This window comes from Poecilia reticulata, chromosome 2, assembly GCF_904066995.2.
Source record: "Poecilia reticulata chromosome 2, P_reticulata-male-v2, whole genome shotgun sequence".
Taxonomy (NCBI): Eukaryota; Metazoa; Chordata; class Actinopteri; order Cyprinodontiformes; family Poeciliidae; genus Poecilia; species Poecilia reticulata.
This window is the reverse complement of record NC_088831.1, coordinates 21,100,676-21,113,366: the sequence shown is the minus strand read 5'-3', so window position 1 is coordinate 21,113,366 and position 12,691 is coordinate 21,100,676. Positions and strand designations below refer to the sequence as shown.

The window sequence follows — 12,691 nt, the reverse complement described above, 5'->3', positions numbered from 1 at the left end:
GCAACCCCTCAGTTACATGTTGTTGCTACTTTGGTTAGCGGACTAGCTTTAATTTTGGTCTCAATAGAGCTAAAAAAATGGAATGAGGGGAAAAAGTAATCTTCAGAAGGGATTTTTCTGAAGAAAAAAATTGTAATCATAGCATCAAGGAACGGTTTGGAACCCTTGAACACACACACACACACACATGTACACGCACACGCACACACACACACACAGCAGGCAAAAATGCACTGAGCAATTCAGGTTAATTGCTGAACCTGATGTGCTACTTTTGCTTGCATTCCTGCACTTTGTAAACAACATTTCTGCACCGGTCCAACGTACCGAGCACAAGAGTTAAAAAGGTCACAAATGCAACAAAAGTTTGTTCAGAGTTTTCCCAAATGGACAAAATGTGTTTCTTCTACATAGTGTGTCGTTCTGTTTTCTGGGAAAGTTGTGAAAGTGTTTTAAGTACATCAAGTACATTGGTAATTAGTGTCCTCTTCTGATATATGTGCTCTTTTGTGTTGTGAAAAGTGCCAAGGATATGACTTAAAAAGGGGGCGACTGTTTTTGAGTTTTATTCCATCTTGTCCTCTGTCCAATAATCTAGTGGTGGTGGTGTCCAAACAAACAAAATGCATCAAGTTAAAAATGGAAGAGTTCGTTTTTTTATTCATTTATTTAGTCATACCTACTCAAAAACAATTTTTTAAAATAAAATCTGTATATCACTAAAGATCAAAACATTTTTAAAAAATGGCTTCAGATTGTTGCCTTATTAAAAGTAAAACAGACAATTTCCAAATTTTAGGGGTTCATCAATTGTTCTCCATTTTGTTGACCAAATTCTTACCAACAAAAACAAAAATCAGTGACCACATTTTGGACTCACCTGGACCAGTGAAGTTCTGCCGACTGAAACAACTTTTGGCTGTTTTGGTGAAATCGCTTGTCCTAGTTGACTTTAAATGTACCATAGTGAACAAATGCATATTTTTATTTATACCAAAAAACACTGAAATATACCCTGAGGTCAACAGGGGAAGTCCTTACAGTGGTTAAAATCAGTGCGTCAAAGCTTTAGAAAAATCGGAAATTGGACATCGGCTCCAAAACGTGGATGGATGCGTCAACACAACGTATCTGTGCAAGTTTACACTTCGCATTCAGGGTCTTTGCATACAACAAACTACAGTAGAACGGTAGAGATGTATCCGAGGTCATCAAAACTTAACATACAAACAAAGTCATGATGACAGTTTCCATTATATTTCATCCGATTCCATCGAGAAGCACAGCAGGCTTCGTTTAGTGGTTTTTGTTCTAAGTCTTCTTCCGACCTCAGCCAAGAAGCTTCTTTAACCCCGAAAACCACAATTGGAGCAAATCATCTGGAACGATTTAAAGAGAAATTATAAAGCATGTTTGGGTGACAGAGATGGTATATTGGAAAAAAATTTTTTTTTTTTGGTGTTTAGAGAAGGAGTGACGTGGCGGCCACACTTCTCAATCCCATTGCGCAAGCGAAAACGGAGTTGTGTCAAAATAACCCCCCCCCCCCCATTAAAAAACCTTGCAAGATAAACCAAACCTGATGATTCATGTTCAGCTCCAAAGCATGAAGCACTTCGACGGTTTAATGGCTTAATAATCATGTGTGAATGACGAGGGCTGTGGTGGTCTGGAGATCCCAGCAGGCAGACAACGCTCCATGCCTGGAGCTGACGGCTCTGGATTAAGCGAGCACCGTCGAGACGTTGCAGCGCTTTAGCAGAACATTTTGTATCGAAACCAAGTGACCTTTTTGATAAACGCAGAAAACAACCTTCATAAAAGACTCCTTTATGTTCCTAACAGGTGTTATGTTGTGTTTATTATAATGTCATGTCAGTCTTATGCACACCATGTCAAATAAAGTGTTACCCAAAAGTTTCATATTGAAAGAAACCGATTTTGAAGTTTTTGTTGTTTACATTAATTATTTTCAATTTGGTCTTTAAAATGGCAAAGTTTTCACATAACTTTACATTTTGGTCTGTTTATGTAATTTTTAAATATTAAATGTTTGATAAGTAAATCAGTACGAGAGTTGAGGTTTTTTTTTTTTTACTCTTGAGTAATTTCTTGGACGGATACTTTTTACTTTCAAGTACATTTAAGTACTTGAGTACAATTCTTTAGTTCACCAGAACATTTAAGGTTTTCATAAAATCCTCCAAGTCAAGTACATTTTTTAATGTCTACTTTTGGATCCACCAAGAGGAAAGATGAGGAGAAAGTTGTGTTTTTCCCCACAACCTGAAAAGGGGATTCTGTCTTGCAGCCACTGGGTCGACGCAAACACTTGGGATCTTTCAGTGAGGGTGAGAGCAATTACCCGTCCACGGCTGCGAGGAATTGCGTAACACGCTGTTATGGTTGAAGCTAAAGAATCTGCGGCGATGCTTGCGGTGGGTAAACTGGAGCCTCCTCGACTGGAAAACACAGTTTTTTTGCTCCACAACTTGTTTTCCTTTAAACCCCATGTCATCCCCTTTTTTTTCTTTTTCCATTCCGGGTTTTGTATCTGCAGTTTGTCCTCGGCCCCGTCCGCCGCAGCCGTCGTGTTTTTCTTCCTCCCCCCTTTAAAATTCTCCATCCTGCTCGTATTCGAAGGCCCCCCGTTTTCTTATCCTCCCCCCTCTAACCAAATTCCTCTCTCTCTCCATCATCCGAGGTCGCTTGTTTTTTTTCCTTCACCTCTGCCGGCCTTTGGTCTTACTCAATAGCTGTGTCATCTCTTTTCGCTTTCCATCTTCCTATTCTCACACTCGTCTCTGTGCCTTCTGGGGTTTCTTTGCCTCTGTCCATCTTGACGGGGTATTCTTTTTTTTTTTGTATTTTGCCTCGGCGTCTGTCCCAACCCCTGCTGTAACCCTTTGTCGTTTAGATCTCTTCCCACCGTTCTGCTTTTCTTCTTGTGCACCTGTCGCTCTGTCCGCAGGCCGAACGAAGCATAAACGTGAGGCCGCTTATGTAAGGAAGTACTTTCTGTTCTGCATCGACGCTTCTTCATTCTCATATTTATTCATGCAGTTTCACGGAGAATCGGACAGACGGGCAGGATCTGGTCACGCGTGTCAAACTGGTTTTTCATTTCAAGCCACATAAAGATCATCAACGTCCTCAAAGGGGAAAAAACACCAATTTTATAAACTGTTAAAATTTTTCTGCTTTCAATTAGTACGTCTTTAAATGCAGCTATTTTATTCGACAACTTTTCACACTGATGTAATTTGGCCCGGTACAAATGAAAAAAAGTTTTATTTAGCACGAAACTGTTATCTTAAAGTTCATTTTATGTGGCCGTCTAGAGGGTGGAAACGTAAAGCTACAGTTTGACCCATCTGCCTTAAAGCAACTGTCCATCGCTCCAACTCCATGACTCCCTCCGTCTGTCAGGTAAAAGGTGTATAAGTAGGAGGGTTTTGTCAGAAGCAGCGAAAGTCTCCTGCCAATTCCGACCAAAGTGCAGGTTATCACCTGATTTTTGTTGTCCTTAGGAGCAAACAAGTGGCGCCAGCTGCACATGCATGAAAGCAATAGAAAACTTCTTCAAAAGCACAACTAACAGGATAGTTATCCTGTTATATCTGGCGCTCATGTGGCCCCTTTTCTAATGTCACCATTTGCAGCTGCCCAAATGGTCAATATCAGAACTCGCAACTAGTTTTTAGAGTAATTTTGTTCATCCTTCACCAAACTTTTTCCAATTGTTTCTGACCAGAATGGTGGCAATCAAGTTTATTTTTACAGCACCTTTCGGCTACAAGGACGTTCAAAGTCCTTTCCATCATAAAAACATCACCAATTTGAGAACAAACATTACATTTCCATTGCCATCATCAAAACCATCAATAGGCATCCTGTATATGTTGGACAATGTTCTGTTAATTACGGTTCAAAGGCAAATGTAAACAAGTTTAGTGGATTTAAATGACTTCTGTATTTTGCAATTTTCTGGAAGTTTCTCCCAGATTGGATGTATTTTGATGAAATGTTGATTTTAAAAACCTTTTTTAAAAACAACAACTCACCTATAATCTGTGGAGGCTCAAGGACCACTTTGTTGGGTTTGAGGATGAACTGGCACTGGGTGTCTGGGGGAAGGCACTGGTCCAGCAGCAGAACTTCGGGGCAGTCGGTCGGACTCATGGGCTCCCTCCCCAGCCCTCCTCCGTGTCCGCCAGGGCTGCTCCCTCCGTTCCGAATGTGGCTCATCTTGATGCTAAAGGGAAACTCGTGGCCTGAATGGAAAGGCCAGAGCGCAGAGGTTAAGAGGCTGAAGCTGTGGTATGTGCAGCGTGAGGAGGAGAAGCAAAAGAGAAAGTGTGATAGAAACTATGAGCCGAGTTGGTGCAGGGCGACAGCAACGTTAAAAAAAAAAAAAACAGGAATTCCACGTGAACTACAGAATAAAAACATTATGGTGGAGGAATGTCAGGGAAATACCACCACGAGTAAAAGAGAAAAAGAAAAATCATCTGGACTGAAACGCTCCCAGATGTTGACTTTGTGATGCTTAAACAGGAGCGACGCCCCGCTGAGGGGTTTTCTTAGCTTTTACTTCTTGCCTGATGTTTTCAACTTGAAATTTGTGATACTATGTATAGTAAATTAAAAAACCTACATGGACAATTTCTTAGTAATCATTCCCATCATTTATTTGTTCATTTAATAGTAGATAACAAAAATGCTCACCAATGAGAGGATATGGAGGATCATCTTTACAGGAACTGACCCACAAGCGGTGATCCTTCACACAACCCTAAGAAGAAGAAGAAACGTACTTTTGTTTGAGAAAGAAGCAACGCATCAAGACCCAGAAACTTGAAAACCCAATCAATTTTCCAGTGAACTTGTTTACTGTAGGAAGAAGAGTCAAAGTTAGACACATTTGCTACCAGCGAGGCATGTAAAACTGAAGCGTCTAAATAAGATTAGCCTTGTGTTCTGAGGAAAGTTCGCATTTCTATGTTCATGTGTGCAAAAAAACAAAGTCACAGAAAGCTTCCAGCTTCTCTGGCCCTTTGCTTGCTGAACTAAAACGGTCAGAACTTGTTTCACTGAACGCTTTTCACAAAATAAAAAAACAGATATCCTGTCAACAGTGCCTATGTTTTAGCTGTTTTAAATCTTAAACTGCCACAGCTACTGCACCTTATTGACAATTTTTTCACTTTTTACATATTTTTTATGTTCATCTTTATTTTTTCTCTCTGTCATTTTGTCGTGTGCTGCCGTCTTTCTTAGTCAGGTGATCCTTGTGAAAAAGCCTTGATCTCAAAGGGTTTTTATCCGGTTAAATAAACGTTTAAAAAAACTGTTTTACAGAAACCGTGTTCCTATCCACCCAGTGTGACAACGCCTCTGGTGCTAAAGTGAATAATTAATGACTAGTCAATGCGAGAAGCCTAGAAATCAAAATGTTGAATGTGAATTGAAATCTATGTTTGAAACCCAAGTTTTACTGAATTATTACAGAGATTGTAAATCATCCACAGCACTCTGACAGACTAATCTCTGTTCAAGTGTACGTCACATCCACAACACCGAAAACGATGATTCTCCAGCCTCACACTAAGTTGTTTGCGTTGTTACTTACAGATATGCCAAACTGCTGCAGAGCCATTTGAATGACGTCGTCGGTTCTGTCATTGTTGTTGACGGCGAGCGTCTTGGCCTGGAGGAACGTCATGGAATTACTTGTGTGTTGCATAAAATAAAATGCTGGCAATTCTACTAATAAGTGAAGACATCTCTGTGATGTACGAATAGAAAGGGGAAGTAAGTGTAAGGAAGCATACATATGCACAGTTTCCAATGTCTTTGGCAAATATCTTCAGAGGAATGGTTTTGGGATCATCCTTCTCTTTTCCTTCGTTTAACCGACTGAACATGGAGAGAAAAAGAAAGGAGAGCAATTAATTATTCTCCATTCAGAATCACTGTCATTATGAAATAACTTCAACGGCTCTCACATAATTCATTTTATACTGAGTTTCACTTTTCACTCATGCACAGCTGAACAAAAAAACATCTCAACTATTACAAAAAATGTGATCTGCGTTTGTTCCAGGGAGCAACTCACCCAACGATGAGTGACAGCCACTTGTCCTTGATCTCTTCAGAGCTGAAGATAAGAAAAGAAAAATGTTTTTTTTTTTTTTTTAAATAATAATTAAAGCTTTAGCTTCTCTCCAAATCCCAATCCGCAGACTTTGCCTGAAGCGAAGGCTTGATTCGTGCTAACAGAAAATGTGATGTGTGCGCGTGTGTGGCGCTGACAGGCAGGTGCATAAACACGGTATGGCATGTGCGACTGCGTTTGTTTGTGCTACATGTCAGGGCCCGTCACGCGCACATGCGGTTGTCTTCTCTCGGTTGAACCGCTTCGGAAAAAAAAAAAAAAAAACGGGAACAGCCACAAACGCTTGAGGGTTAAAGGGATTTTATAGCCGCACGTTTTGATTTGTAGTCCCCCTCCGTGATGTGCTTCTGCCTCTCAGAACATTGTGTACTCTTTCAGAAACACAAGCCTGTTGACTCACAAGAGCGTTTCATGTTGAGGGATAGCCTTTGAATGAAATTCTGTATGACGACGACAAACAACATCAATCTGCTCCTATTTGAATCACATTACAGTCATTTAAGAATGCAGCCCTTTGCATCTCTAAAAGTCATCTTTCTTACTCTGTGTTTCGCGTGCAAGTCTAGATATTTACCTGAAAGTTGCCACAAAGTTACAGGTGGGCCATCCCATGACGAAGCTCCTCTCTGGGTTTGTGCTTCCCTCACACACCTCATCCATGCAGTTTGCCATCCACATCTCACACACTCTGACCTGGGCTTTTACTTTGAAATGAGTAGGAGACCTGCAAAGGTACAAAACAACCGTTAGCCCAGATAAAAATCGAAGTCTTGAAAAGTTTTCCAACTGTTGCAGACGTCTAAAGGAGACCTACTATGCTTCCTCGCACAGGTTAGGATAAGTCTATGCAAAACGTGTTCATTACATTTATGTTTGCATAAAACTCATTTTTGGATTATGAGATCTTAGTCTGTTCAGTTCTGCCTTCCAGAATGAGCTGTTTTAGGGCCTCCGTCTCTTTAAATAAGCTGCTGCTGCTGACCACTCACCTCTTGCAGCCATTTTCATGTGCGAATGTAAACAGGTACGCAGTTACACCAAAGTACATCTTTGAAAAGCATTAGTGGAGTCTCCTGCACAACCAACAAGAAAGCAGCAAGTGGTTTCTGGATGGCAAGTCAACAACAAGACACTTGTCTTTTCCAGCATCCATTGTACAGCACACGCAGGAGACGAACCAGGCTTCGCTGGGGTTGCTAGGCAACAGCTCGTTTTCCAGACACCAAACTGAATGCCAAACCCCCCACCCCAGATGACTAGGTAGTGTTTTTAGAAACAGCTGAAGCCCAAATGGACGAATAAAAACGTGCAAAATGTGAATTTTGCATCATAGGCCTGCATTAGATTCATTGTGGTGTTACCTGAAGAGTGTAAAAGATGCCTGGTGTTCAAACTAGTTTAAAATAACTGAAAAGTGTGGTGCGTGTTTGTATCCAAACCCTTTTCCTGCAGTCGGGAGTCAAAATCCCTGTAGCAAATTATTTATTTTACAAATCATTGACTCAGGAGGAATGAATGAATATGACGATTAGTTTATGCATTCAGTTTGCCTTTATAAAGCACACTGAACGCCTTTAACGGTCTCCCAGTGTTTTAACTGAGTCCAGTTTGAGGTTGGAATTTCACGATATGCTTCCGCTAAGCTACAACACACTTTCCATAAATAAAGATATGAAAAGTTTCTATTTTCAGAGTAAAATGTGCATCCGTTTACCACGTCTCTAATTATAGAGGTAGATGATCCAGTTGAACATATTCGATCGATACAACGGAGGGAAAAGCACACATAGATCACCGAATGTCTTCTCCCCTCTTGCCGTTGCACATTCCTCTAACTCAACCCACGCTCAACCACAAAAAAAATTTAAAATTAAAGCCAATTACAGCACGTCGTCTCCGTCCTGGAAGGGTCAGCTCCACCCCGCTGGCACATGACTGCCACAGACGTCCTGCCGTGTCTGTGTGTACAGTAAGTGCAGAGCTACAGTCTATTTCTGAACGCAGACCTCAAAAATGTCTCCTTGTGCCTTGAGTTGCTATTTTTGCAAGTCCTTGTGTGATTTAGTTTGTGGGTGGGGAGTCCCTCACTGCGGGGCCAGCAAGGCAGGGGGACAACAATTTGATGTCAGCCGGGTTTCGTATGGATTTCATCGGCTGGGAAATAATTGTGAGCTACGGAAAAATCTGTGTGGATCTGAAGGTACGAGAGATAAAACGTAACTTTATCTCTGGAACTCATCAAGAAGAACCAGAACACCCAACGAGTTTGTAAATGTTCTTCCAAAATATTCTCATTCAAATTTTTTTTTCCTTCCCCTTGTTTGCATCTTTCTGTCTCCATGTTCTGCAACCTGCCAGATGAAAGAGAAAGAGGCAGTACGAGTAATTTCAGGACGTTTGGACCAATGGGGGGGGAAGCTTACTTGGCCTTAGCGACTAGCAGCGCGTCGTTGAAGAGGAAGAGGTGTCTCTCCTGGGTCTGCAGACCCGTCTTCAGCTGCGTTTGGGCGTGACCCAGGAACAGGCGGCCGAGGCATTCGGCCAGGAAGGCCTGGACGAGAGGACACGACTCGGGGCTGACCGGCATCATGCAGCTTTCCCTGGAGGGACGAAAGGAAGAAGAAAGAAGGCACAAAATGAAATTCACCGCCGATTACCAAAAGTACTGACTCAGCTCCATGACGAGTTTGGAGACATGAAAGACGATATGTTTAGGAAAATAAACGGTGCATTTCGGCTAAAATTCCCCTCAACAATTGGGGGAATATTGGAGAACAACAAAACCATGAGGATCAAATTTGCTTAAGGAGGTACAGTTCCTTGTAAAAAAAATCTTATAAACTTTGGGGCTTTTATTTTTTCACTTTTGGTCATTTTCCGAGTGCACAAGTCGACGTAGTTTATTGGTAGAGGTGGGCAGAGTAATCAAAAAATGTCCTCAAGTAAGAGCAGGCCTGGTTTAGCATGTTTTTTACTCAAGTAAAAGTAACTAAAAGAATCTGATGGGAACATTTGGTTTAATGTCTAAAGATGATGGAATCAGAGAGACAAAAATGTAAAGTTATGTCCAAATTCTGGTATGTTAAAAACTAAAATGAATAATAATAATAAAAAAAGAACAGATTCAGGCAGCACATTTCCAAATAAGAAAAAAGAAAAGAAAAAAACCTATGTAGTTTTTACAGTGAGTAAAGCAAATATACTGTATGTTTGGACAGGATGAAGCTCAGCAGGTATAAAATAATAATAAATAAAGCTTGTTATATTGCAAACATAAAGTCTAAGTAGCACAAGTAGCAAAACGGGGACCCCCCATTGCTTTTTAAAAAATGGCACTCAAGTAATAGAAAAAAGTATAGTAAAAATATACCTAAGACATTTTTTCTAAAAAGTTACTCAAGTGAATGTGACTAGTTACTACCGGTTATTGACATTTGATCAGTCTTAGATATTTTAAGCAGGATTTTGTTCTGGACTTTGACTGGGCCACTCTAATACAGACATCTCAAGCAACGCCACTCCGAATCCCCACTGCATGATGCTGCCACCACCAACACATTTCACTGTGCTGTAGAGTTTTGAGTGTAGGAAAAAGAGAGCAAAGCTCCATGTTCGAAGGTTTTGGCTAATAACCAGTGGGTGTAATAATATTTGTGAGGCGCTTTAACTGAAATTAAAGGAAATAAGTTAACACACATAAACCAAAGAAGAATTTGGAACAACAATAGTTTCCTCCAACTACCTAATACTAAATCTGTGTCAGGTTAGAAAGAGAATTAAGATCATTTAGTCAAGGTTAGCAATTCAATTATATTAGCAGCCATTACTCTTTTAATACATTTTTACCTCAATGACAATACTCAGGTATGAACGTGAAACAGGTCTGGCAAACTGTGAACCAGCATAAAAAAAATAAATAAATAAATAAATCAGCTAGATAAATAAAATAATCCTAAAACATTCCCCAGTGAGCTTCATCCATAAAAAAAAACAAACAAAAAAAAAAAACTAAACAGAAAATCTCCTCAGCTCCGCTGCTTTCACCGACGTGCATCAACACCAGAGTTTTCCCCCACTTTCATTGACAGTATAATATAATGATCTGGCAGCGACCGCACAGCTAAAAACACGAAGCCCGTGTAGCGGTGAACCAACGCTGGAAGGAATTGAAAGGGGATTAAATGTCCCAATAGCTCCTCCAAACTTATGGAATGGAATTTTCGCCACAATATTTCCTGATTTCTTGCTGCAAAATAAATGCTGGGGCTCGAACAAAGCCACAAATCATAAGCTGCGCTGCCTACGCCAGCTGGAAAATGGGCTGCACACGGTTTGTGTGTCTTAGATGTGCATAAAAACAGCTTTGGAGATGGAAATATTGAGGTTCCTGGTGCTTTATGAAGCACCTATTAATTAAAAGGGCTTATAGTTTAAAATATTTACAAAACCCCCCCCCCCCAACAATCTCATTCTGAATTTTATTCAGACTTGGCTTTTATTCTCCTGTCAATACACTCCACTGTTAAAGGATATAAAAAGGAAGAACTGGTGTTTTTTTTTTTTAGAAGAAAAAGGAAATGATTAGTGTGCTCCATCCTTTCCTGTTTATCCATTGCTCTCCGATAAAAACACTAAACTGTCCCCTTCCAGCCACATTTACTATCTCTGTCTCTTTTATGTACACAAATGGGCACACGTTCTCTGCCCACAGGTCCACACCCTCGTATTAACAAAGCCTCTGCTGCTTCGGAAAGGAAAGCAAAGCAAAGCGTTATTAGTATTCTGGCAGGAAAGCGCTGAACGGTGGATCAGGTTTTGCTGAGGAGCCAAAGAAACTTGGATTCCCTCTCAGAAACGTCCTTCCAGCCACATCAGACGAGGGTTTGGTTACATAATTAATTAACGAAGAAAAAGAAAAAAGGGGTAGGGGGGACATGGTTACAGTGCTCTCTCCTCGTCTTTGTGCGTCTTCCAAATATAAATCTCAAAAAGTTTGGGGCTGAGAGATTTCTGGTAAATTGTATTAATGTGGTAAATTAAGCACAGGATTTTCAGACCCTCATGTGGTGCAGATATAAAACTAGAGACTGAACTGTTGATGCTATTCAAAGAGCTTCTCAGTCAAACAATAAAACTATGGAATTTATTTTTTTGTTTGTTTGTTGCGAAATAAACCCCACGCAGATGTGTTTAAGCCCCAGATTTATCCCTAAAACAAATTATCCCTAAAACAAATGTTTAAATGCCAATTTGTTTTGTTTGAGAGAAAGACTCGATACACAAGTTGATCCCCGACCACGTCATCGACTTGTAGTTTTGTTGTCCAAGTGCTTAACTGACTTGCCTGGAGTCCAGATCTGATGCTCAAAAGAAAACATTAATAAAAACAAGGCCTGGAAGTGGTTGCAACATGATTTTATTTGATTTTTTTCCGGAAAAGTCAAGAAGAAATGACCCGTGTAACATGTTATTTTCACCGCGCTGCTGCTGAATCTATATTATCAAATTTAGGACGGCTCTAATATTTAGTAGTTTTTACGTCTGATAGTTTGGTAGACTCGGTTTGATTGGGGATCAAAACTGAAACTTTTCCTACATTTTCCTTTCACACTCTGTGAAATGAACCAAACTAATTGAAAAACCCGTTCACCCCCTGGCCTGCAGTGGCGCTGCACTACAAACTACTGAAGGAAACTACAAGAAAACCTCTGAAGAAGAAATGAGAGCAACTTCCTTCTTCACAAAAAGGAAACAAAAACAGAGCGGCGTCAAATTTTAGCGTTTTGTTTTTGTCGTTTGAAAACCACATCCTATTTCTGTCCACTAGCGCTTGACTCAAGTGTTTGCATTTACCCAGAATGCCCAGCGCTGTAGTCCGCTTCCTACTTTTGGAGCGGTCTCTGGCCCGCTTGGCATTCACATATGCACTTGATTTGAACCGCACAAGAGTTCACTTCAACTGAACTGAGACTAAGGCTTTTAGGCAGACAAGAGTTCGCTTTGTAAGCCGACTGCACGTTCACACATCCCCAAACGAACCGGGCTTTTCAGACAAACTAGAGTTCAATTAGAGCGGGTTAAACGTGGCTGGTGTGAATGCAACTGTAAACTCTGTCCGTCATACAACATCCTGCATTTTGAAATATTCTCAGCTCTTTGAAAAAGCCACAATTGAAGTAGGCTACAATCTCCCAAATGTAAAAGTAGAGATGACAAATGCTCGGGTCAACGCACTCCTAAGAGGTCGCGAGGAAACGTCAGCTGAAGTTATTTGTTAAAAGCAAACAGAAGCTGCAACCAGAAAGCGGGGAAATTTAGGTTTCTTTATGAAGTGGGCTGAGATAACGGATGCACCTCAGTTCAAATCTCAGAAACCCTCCAGTAAGCGCACACACACAAACACACAGGAGTTAGCCCCGCTTTGTAAGCTCCCTTTCACTTCACTCTGCTCCCGCTAATAAAGACAACATCTTCCGTATTCACCACACATCCCTCCCTCCTAAATGCCAGATT

At 40.7% G+C, this 12,691-nt stretch overlaps 1 protein-coding gene across 4 annotated transcripts in view; it reads right to left on the bottom strand.

Annotated features, from left to right (window-relative positions):
• arhgap20 (Rho GTPase activating protein 20) overlaps window positions 1-12,691 on the bottom strand; it is an 89,026-nt gene that overhangs the window by 14,820 nt on the left and 61,515 nt on the right. For all 4 annotated transcript variants that reach the window (XM_081600263.1, XM_081600274.1, XM_017303723.2 and 1 more), the window contains 7 exons: window positions 8,602-8,778; window positions 6,753-6,902; window positions 6,119-6,160; window positions 5,835-5,919; window positions 5,633-5,710; window positions 4,729-4,795; window positions 4,065-4,274 (listed from right to left, as the gene is read on the bottom strand). In XM_081600263.1, the coding sequence (XP_081456389.1) occupies window positions 4,065-4,274; window positions 4,729-4,795; window positions 5,633-5,710; window positions 5,835-5,919; window positions 6,119-6,160; window positions 6,753-6,902; window positions 8,602-8,778 (809 nt within the window). The remainder of the gene's footprint in view (window positions 1-4,064; window positions 4,275-4,728; window positions 4,796-5,632; window positions 5,711-5,834; window positions 5,920-6,118; window positions 6,161-6,752; window positions 6,903-8,601; window positions 8,779-12,691) is intronic.